This window comes from Alexandromys fortis, unplaced genomic scaffold, assembly GCF_014885135.2.
Source record: "Alexandromys fortis isolate MF-2015 unplaced genomic scaffold, M_Fortis_MF-2015_v1.1 scaffold_87, whole genome shotgun sequence".
Classification (NCBI taxonomy): Eukaryota; Metazoa; Chordata; class Mammalia; order Rodentia; family Cricetidae; genus Alexandromys; species Alexandromys fortis.
The window spans coordinates 7,109,259-7,118,849 of NW_026067971.1; the positions used below are offsets into that span (position 1 = coordinate 7,109,259).

Consider the following 9,591-nt stretch of genomic DNA (forward strand, 5'->3'; position numbering starts at 1 on the left):
ACTGCTGGCAGTGGAGTCTGCAGAGACTGCTGCAAAAGACGAGAGGAGAGAAAACTGCAGCATGGTCCTCTGACGTCCACCTACGTATTGAGGCATGTACACACTCACTCACACACATACAACATACACTCACACACACTCACACACACACTAACATACACTCTCTCACACACAACAGCAATAATCTATTTTTAAAAAGAAACTGCTAAGCTTAGGTCCGGAGCTTGAAGTATCTTCCCCACTTCAGAGCCCCCTTGGAGTTCAATTCCTCCATGTGTTGGTAGTTTTTCTTCTTGCACCTTATAGATATGCATCTGTAGAACGTGCATGGCATCTAACGAAACTCACTAAGGCTGCAAGTAGCAAGGTGTATGCATTGTGGCACATGGCCATTGTCCCAGATACTCAGGAAACTAAGACAAGATGATTGCTTGAGCCTGGGAACTCAAGATGAGGCACATAATGAGACCATGTCTCACGATAAATGAGTCAATTAAAACAGGTCTGCTGTGTAGCTCAGTAGTGGTCACCCTGGACTACTTCTCCAGCAGTAATGATTGTTCTGTCTCTTTAAGAGACAAGCCACGCCCACTCCCTCCCCCATCTGCTGAGGCAGGCAGATCTTCCTGCTTGCAGCCCGAGTTTCTCTCTTTTCCAACTCCCTCTCGGAGGGGCAGCTCTGGTCTCTCTTCTCTCTTCTCTTCTCTTCTCTTCTCTTCTCTTCTCTTCTCTTCTCTTCTCTTCTCTTCTCTTCTCTTCTCTTCTCTTCTCTTCTCTTCTCTCTCTCTCTCTCTCTCTCTCTCTCTCTCTCTCTCTCTATCTATCTCCTCTTCTCCCCTTCTCCCTTCCCTTCCATAACCACTAAATAAATATCCAACCTCACTCTGCGTGGTGTGCCTATCCGTCTGTCTCTCAGTCTGTCTCTCCCCTGCCGCCGCCACATGACTCACCACTGGGGAACCAGCCACCTTCAGAGACCTGCCTGGGACTGGCTGCTCTTGGGATCCCCTGCCCGCTGCCTGCCTCAGCCGGGGATCCTGCAGCATTTTTTAATAATCCATCACACCAGCTCCAGTAGAAGCAGCTACTTCACAGGCTCCATGTTAGTTTTTTGGTTTCTGTGGGTTTTTTTGTCCTTTATTCAGCTTTTCCATAAGAAAGAGTTTGTCAGCAGAGGCTGCCTCCCTCAGTCTGCTCCCTGCCTGCCTGCATGTGCACCAGGCACCATTAACTGCACTTTTGCTTGGCCACATTTGTCTACAAGTTACCGTGAATTAATGAAGCAGGCAGTAAATGATAATTCCCTGTCAGAGACCTACCCTCTGCCTACTCCTACCTAACATCCTACACCACACTTCTAGAACAGTCCCTGCCTTTTTTTTTTTTTCTGGAGCTCACCTATCCACAGAGCCATGGAGTCAGAGGAGAGAGAAGAAACTCTAATAGAACTCAGGCTGCCTCAGAGAGCACAGACGACCAGAAAAATGATGATCATAAGGTGTTATCATTTATAAAAGAGGTGGTGGGGACCGGTCCCATGAGAGGCAAGAGGCGTAGGCAGGTCCCATGGTGGGGGACTGAGGCCTTGGCAGGAGACAGACAGAGTCGCCATGCAGAGAGAGCTGGGGTACAGAGTTTATTTAGTGGGTCAGGAAGGGGGAAGGGAAGGGGAGAAGAGAGAAAGGCAGAAGCTGTCTCTCCAGAAGTAGGGCAGGCAGAAAGAGATAGAGATAGATAAATGGGGGGAGGGCAGAAAGGAGGTGGGATAACCACTTGTCTCAGCTGAAGGGGGGGGAGTGGGTGGAACTTGTCTCTTTAACAGACAGGGTACCCAGGTGACAGCCCAGGCCAGCAGATTACAACATCAGGTTCTAGCGTGCACAGACCCCTTTTCCGAGGCCGGGAAAAGAGAGACCTTACTTACTCCTTTCCCCGTGGCCGATCCCTACACAAAGGGAGACCTGGGTAGGTTGCTGATGTGGTTCGGTGTCCCTCCGATTTCAAAGTTTTTGTTGACAGACTTATGTCGAGGTGTTGTTTTCATTGTGGTTGTTTTAGTGTGTGTCCAGGACTGACTGAAGGTACTTTTCCTTGGACAAACTTAAGAATCTAGAAGAATGTCTAAACGTTCAGGAACTCACAACTGAATTTATAACTAGCTTCAGTGATCTATTATTCCAACGGATGCTGAAACAATGGATTCTCCTGAGTCAGCTATAACCAGGAGAGAGTTGAGTCAAAGAGGACAAACAGCCAGGAAGGTAGGAAAGGGCAGAACGTCTTCGTGAGCGTTTCAGTGGAAAACTAAGTTCTGCTTTCTTTGTCCAACCCATAGTCGTGCATATTCAAACTTATAAGAAAATAGAACTGCTGTCAAGGTTAAACAACCAGCTGTTATTAAATAACAATGGCTTCGTTAAACCAAGCCTGCTGTTTGCAACATAGTAAGTCATTTTAGTCTAATTTAAATAATGAGAATTTATATACTGAGTTTGTATCTGTATCCTGAAGGCTTGGTCCCTAGGCAATGATGCTACTGTGAGGTGGTGTAATTTTGGAAAGAGTAGAGGCCGAATGGGAGTAGGTTAGGCCATCAAAGGTGCGCCCTTGAGGGGGATTTGGACCCCAGGTTCTTTCCTGTTTCTCTGCTTCTCATATGACATGTGACACACACACGTCTACACACACAACCAACACTATGTAACGCGCTGTCATAGGCCCAAAGCATGAATGTGGACTGAAACTGAGCCAAAACAAACTTCCTTCATACAAGTAGGCTGTCTTAGGATTTAGCTATAGAGCAGAAAGCTAACACACACACAACACACACACAGAGAGCTGACAGCAACTGTATTAATTTTTATATTTAGACAAACAGGTGAGAGATAATTGGAAACAGCTGCAAGGTTTTCCTCAGATTCTTTGCACAGTTGGTTTGTCCTTGTGCATGCACACACATGTGTATGTGTGTTATGCTTCCTTTTGAATTATAACATGAATTTAAAAAAACATCAGGCATAGGGATGGAAGCCTTGGTGGTGCACACCTCTAATCCCAGGCAGGAGGATCTCTGTGAGTTTAAGGCTGTCAGATCAACAAAGTGGGACCCTGCCTCAAAAATAAAACCAAGAATCCAATCAAAGATGAAGCAGCAAACACACAGAAAAAAAAACAAACAAACATGCAGTGGACCTTCAAAATAAGAGTCCTGTGATGTCTGCAACCAAGCAACAGGATTACTGAGATAGCACACTATCATGGAGCCCCTGAAGCATCAGGCAAGGTAGGGAAGAGAGTCCGCTGCTGTTTGTGCAACAGAGGCATCTCCCTGACACCAAGTTATTCCCTGCCTCTCACAACAGTCTGTCATCCTGGAACTAACATGAAAGGCTTGTGAAACACACAATCATTTTTATCGATTTTATGCTTTCAAGCTGAGGTATGTATTTTCAATCTGAGAACCTAATTTGTGGAATTTCTCAGTGTGACTTTCTCACAGCTTCTAAATTAGGAGTGTTCTTAGTCTAAGCAGAAATGTAAACCAAACGTATTTCTATCTAGAAATGCTAGGAAATAATGAATCAGAGAGTCGGGCCATTACAGAGTTGCCAAATATATTCTATGTTTAATCGCAACATATATGAGGCTGGATTATATAGGCACCTGTAAGAGCACAACTCAACAACCATGTTCTAGGAACGAGTGAATTGTAGTAACATACAGGCATCCTGGGTAAAAGCCTGTTTAGAGAAGTTAGCTGTGGAACATTTTTTTCTAGAAAATACTCTTGGACAGACTAATTAACCTGGACCCAGAAGACCAAAGCTTGAAATAAAGACCAAAGCCTAAATGTAATAGAGCTGAGAATTGTAATAAAAATGAAGCCCCGCGGGTACTGTGTGTCTTCCAGCTACTGTGCAGGGGAGTCTCATACACCCTGTGTGCAGGAGGATCAGAGGCCGTCACCATTACTTCAGTAATCAGTGTATTGTGGGGTCTGTGCAAACACCAGGGCTGGCAGAGGAACAGTCCGCATAAGGCAGGAAGGAAATCTGATTCGACCTGACTTAGTTACCAGTGTCAGTTCTAGAGTCTGACTCTGGGCAGTTTATTTTTTTAGGCATTTAAGAACTGTACAGTTTCAGTTACAACTTTCCTTAACAGTCATCTCAATTCCATGTGTACAATAAAGCTCCAGGCGTGACTACATTGAACCTCTTGCAAATTACTCGTGACCTCTTTCAGAAAAGAAGGGTTTCCTAGCTTAAGGGTCTAGGGGGTGGATCTGTTCCGGTCTAGGTCGTTGTAGAGGTCACTGAGTGACAAAGTGCAAGTGTTGACTGAGGATGCCCAAGATAGAGGTCTAGGGAGGAGGAGTCAGTTCAGGGGATTCAGGTGTGGCACGGATTACCAGGCTATAACTACATCCACTCCCAGGCTTCCGGGTGAAAAACAGGTATCCATGTCCTCTGTGGAGAAGACAACCCTGTGTCTTTAATGTCAGGTTTCCATAGTCTATGGGTACGTCTAATACCAGACACCTCCAGAGAGGCCTCAGCAACCTGGCCTGATAAAAATCCTTGTTCTTGGTGGGCAGTTGCCAGCACTCAGGAGTTAGAGGCAGGAGGATCTCTTAAGTTTGAAGTGTTTGTGGAGGTCTGAAAATGTGAGCCTATTTCCACGTTGACCAAAGGTCAGAGAGTTGGAACTTAGCTCTAGTGCTTCTACCTTTAACACAGGTCGCACTCAGGTGTAGACCAGAGAGTTCTGCTCTCTCAAGGTTATTGTCAACAGGTGTTTCTACCTCAAAAGTCTAAGGATCCGACTAAGGGTCCAGTTCCTTAATGAAGGATGTTCCAAATGAAGGAACATCTGATTCCACCTAGGGAGAGGTTTGCCTACAGAATGTTTTGGTCTAGGGTTTGTGAGTGACTTGCTTTGTTCTAGAAACCCTGTCTCGAAAAACAAAAACAAAACAAAACAAAAAAAACAGAATACTTAACTTTGAATGTAGCCCGCGACCTTCAATTGGTATGTTCATTTCTTTGTATAATGTTAATGTAGTCTTTTGTCTTACTCCTACCTTTTGGGGTCAGGGGTATTTTAAGCAGTTGGAAATTAAATGCGGGTGAATTTCAGTACTTACTGGAATTCCCTCCCGATACTATCCTGTATGTTTCTCTGTTTTATTATTTTCATTCGCATCTTCATAGTCTTTACTATATTTCTAAATCCCCATGCCCTTACCCTGGCAAGAGGTATTTTTGTCGAGGCTGGTCACTGACAGTTATTACACAGAGAAACCCTGTCTGGAAAAGCAAAATCATCCTTGCTCTTGGGTGGGCTTTTACCTTCTAGTGAGACGTGGAAAGCTATAAACAGTCAGTAGCACACATATGACTTGTGTAGCATGTCAGAAGTGACAGCTAAGGATGAACAGACATGCTAAGAGGGTCAGGGCGCTGTGGTAGGTCTTACTGTAAACAGTATACTTGATCATAAGCTTTGATGCCATCTGGAGAGCGAGCTTTGGACAGAAAAACTGACGCAGGAGCCTTTCATCAGAACACGCCTGGTGGGTGTGAGGAAGACAGGGGGCCGAAGAGGAAACCCGGAATCTAGGAGTGGATGGTGACCAAGACCGCGTTTACAGTCACTGCAGACGTAAATAATCCGGAGAAGTAATACAATGCTCTTAACCTCTGACCTCTCTCTCCAGCCCCCGGATATTAATCAAATCTAATTTTTTCCCTCCTTTTTAAAACATTTATCACTCTGAGCAACAACGATCAAACAACTTATTAAGTTCGTTTAGGTCTGAAAACTAGACTCTAAAAAAGAACAAATATTTTACATAGAGAGCCATCAGTGAACATCTAGGTCTTTTTCACAATTTGGACAAAATGCGGGTCACTTAGATTTGTCGTTGTTGCCAATCAAAGGATACAAACTCCCAGAGCTCTGCCTGCCTCTGCTGTGACTAAAGTCACGGGGTCAGCACGCGTGCGTTCCTTTTCTTAGCCCTTGGCGCACAGCGGGATCTGCGGCTGCGCAAAAGTCAACGCCCAGCATGCACCGCGGCCGGGGGGGGGGGGCGGCCCTGGAGCCTGGCGAAGCTCAGTGTGGCCGTGGAGGAGCGGAGCCGGGGCCTGGCGGTGAGGGTGAGGAGTGCTTGGGAGGGCGCCGGAGACCCGGCTGTCTGTCTGTCTGTCTGTCCTGCCGTCCCTCCGGCTGTGCTGCTTCCTCGGGCTCCCTCGGGGCTGGCTGGGCGGCAGAGGGGCGAACCCGCCCTTCCTTCCCTGGGGAGGCCTGGCGGGAAAGGCGGGGAAGGGCTGCCCTGGATGTGCTCGCTTTTCTGCCTGAGCGCTGCGCATTTATGTTTTATCTCTTTATCTAAAGAATGAGGAGTAGGAGATTCCGTGAGGATCCCGTGGGTCCCAAGAGCGGAGAAGGTGGTTTGCCGGTAGTTACTGTGCAACCTTAAAAGTAGTTAAATTGAAGAACATTCGCAATCTTGGGAAAAACAAAACAGGAGCAGCAAGAGCCCAGGCCTAGGGGACATTGAGTTTGTTTTTTACCTTGTGTGCGTGGGAACTCTGCCTTCGTGTATGTGAGCGCCACGTGCTGGGAATTGAAGCCCCCTCCTACCTCTAGCCCGACCCAACTGGTCCTAGTTTCATTTTCAGGAGAGGAAGCAGGCCAACTCGAGGTTAGGTGATTTGGCCAAAGTGAAGTAGCTCCGGAGCGAAGGAGTTCTTGTCTTGTCGGCTAGCCTACTTTTTCCCATGGAAATACCGAGGAAACGTTGCTTTCCTAGCCCTAGTTTCTGATTTCTCATCCTCAACAGTGCCCCTTTGGGAAAGTACTGACCCCGATTCTCTTCCCATAGAGTTTGTTTTCAAAACCGAGATAAAGGGTGCGAAGGGTTAAACAGATGTGTCTACTACTGATATACACGCATCAATCAGAGCTCAGAATCTATCTACAAACATTGCCGTGTTGTGTGCCGCCTTGTATTGTGTATGGTGGGGGCAGGGAGGTGATTTCCCCTTCTTCACCGTGTATCAAGAGCTGGGTTAGGTCCGCCAGAAAATGTCTTGCTCTCGGAGAGCTAGTTTGTTATTCATTCATTCATGCCATAAACGAGGCCGTTATGTTATGGAGCTGCTGGGTTTAGCTCAGCAGGAGGAGGCCATTGTGGATCGCCTGGTTATAACTCAGCAGGAGGAGGCCGTTATGGAGCAGCCGGGTTTAGCTCAGCAGGAGAAACTTGCTAATTACTGGAGCTGTTTTAGTAGCGGAGACTGTCTTGGGAACTGCTAACTCACCCTCACCCAAAGTGACTTTGATTTGCATGAGTCGCTTTCTAAACTTTGCTTTGAACTACTTCCATATTAGGTAACACGCAGAAGGTAAATTTAGTCTACATTTAGACATGCATGGTTTAGCTGTTGAAATAAAATACACCTCCAAGCAGTCTTGTTGAGAAAATACACTAAGTGTTCAATCGAGGAAGGCAAATTCTGAACAAGTCTCATTTCGTTTGGAGGGTTATTTTTTTGGAGTAGACAGGATTTTTAAGGAGCTTTGAAGAAAAAGCTGACGCTTATTATTCTAAAGATGTGTTATTTGGAAGCTAGAGAAATGGCTCAGCAGTTAAGAGCACTGGCCGCTTTTCCAACAAACCTTTGTTCAATCCCAAGCACCTACATGGTGGTTCACAACCATCTGTAACTCCAGTTCCAGGAGGTCTGACACCCTCTTCTGGCCTCGGCGGCCACTAGGCACACCTATGGTACATAATCATTGATACAGGCAAAATAGCCATACACAAAATAAAACAAGTCTTAAAAGATCATTTTCCATTGTGCATGTGGTGTGAGTCTGCGCAGGTTTGAGCTGGTGGAGGCATCAATCAGATCCTCTTAGAGGCGGAGTCATAATGGGTTTGTAGCCACTGCTATGACTTGGGTGAATCAAGCTCAGGTCCTCTACAAGATTGCTTTCAACTGTTGGGCCGCCTCTTCAGTCCTGAGTCAGCTATCTTTAGAACATTCAGATTTACGAAAGTTATAGATAATGCAGAGTGTGCCCAGTGTAGTGGTTTGAATGAGACCTCAAAGCCTGCCCCCCAGTGAGCACTTCCTCCAACAAGGCCACACCTTGCTATGAGCCTATAGGGACCGATTTTACTCAAACCATCACAGTTTGTCTTTCCATTCAAACTGCTCTGCTCACCTTCGTCCATGTCCTTGGCCTCCTCTGCCACAATGCCCGTCGGTGAGGTTTATTTTTGAACCTGTCCTTACTTCGGGGCGGTACAGAATCCTGGCTCCTCTTAAATATTTCCTGCCTTTGTCCTGCAATCAGCTATTTCTCCAAAGAACCTAGTTTTATAGAATTCTATAACAATCAGTTTGGTTGCTAGATATGTGTGTTTCAGAGAAGATGGGATTTGCCTACAGGATAGAACTCATAATTGCTTATAAAAAGTTAGGGATTCCAGTACACTGGTCCCCTCCCATCACAAACTGCTTGTGCTTAGGTATCACCTGGCCTTTGTCCCGTGACCCTTTGAGTATGGGCTTAAGAACTGTTACCAGAAAGTGCTAATGCCAAAGACATTCTGGTGTTAATACTGTGGACAAAAACTCCTGATATTGGCAGGCTAACTCTGGTTTACAAATCAGATAAAACAGCTGTTGACCCGAGTCGTCTTCTCTCTAGGTTAGTGCTTTGGAGCAATTGCCTCTAAATATTACAAGAACTCTTAAGAGCAGACATGGTGATTCACACCTGTGATCTCTGTACTTGGAAGAGTTTGAGGCCAACCTAGGCTTGGGGGACCCTGATTTTGTTTTTTTTTGAAAAGACAATTAGTAAGACGTAGGATGAGAGAAGCCAAATGTGCAGCCAGACACTTCCTTTTCTGACTTTGATACTTAGTCTCACGTTTATTCACTCATCAAACATTTCTTCATTTCCTCGGATTGTGCTGCAGTCAGAGTCTGGGCTCGCCCAACGGCACGCCAATGGAGACAAGTGGAGGAAAGGAAAAGATAAAGTGGACAACCACCATTATTATCAGCTCATCTCTTAAGGTAAGGGGGCATTTAGACTGCTGGTCTTCCATTACGAAGCTTGCAGCGCCTCATTGAAGACGGAATCCACAGTTAGGGAACAGGAAGTAAATGTGCCAAATGTAAGTTAGTTCTATATGTTCTGCCATCGCGTTCAGGGTTGGGAATGTTCTGGTGTCCTTTTTAGGTAGGGTCTCATTAGCTCAGGTCTCAAACTTGCTGTGGAGCAGAAGACACGGGAGTTCTAATCCTGCCTTGGCCTTCCTTCGACCATGTGCAGTGCGGTGGTTACCAGTGTGTGCTGCCATCCTGGCCCAGTGCTCTTTTATATTTCCTTAGTGCCTCTTTTTTAAAATGTCTGTTTATTTATTTGTTTGTTTTTACTTTTGTGCTTACTTCATTTATTTTTCTTTTTCTTTTTTTTAATATTTATTTATTTATTATGTATACAATATTCTGTCTGTGTGTATGCCTGCAGGCCAGAAGAGGGCACCAGACCCCATTACAGATG

The 9,591-nt window shown here is 45.7% G+C and overlaps 1 protein-coding gene across 3 annotated transcripts in view; it reads left to right on the forward strand.

Annotated features, from left to right (window-relative positions):
- The first annotated feature begins 6,085 nt into the window (after positions 1–6,085).
- The window catches only part of CUNH1orf146 (chromosome unknown C1orf146 homolog), a 13,390-nt gene continuing 9,884 nt past the window's right edge, over positions 6,086–9,591 (forward strand). For 2 of the 3 annotated variants that reach the window (XM_050155605.1, XM_050155603.1), the window contains exons 1-2: positions 6,086–6,161; positions 9,002–9,101. In XM_050155605.1, the coding sequence (XP_050011562.1) occupies positions 9,033–9,101 (69 nt within the window). In that variant the 5' untranslated portion in view covers positions 6,086–6,161; positions 9,002–9,032. The remainder of the gene's footprint in view (positions 6,162–9,001; positions 9,102–9,591) is intronic. The other variant, XM_050155604.1, reaches the window with a different exon arrangement.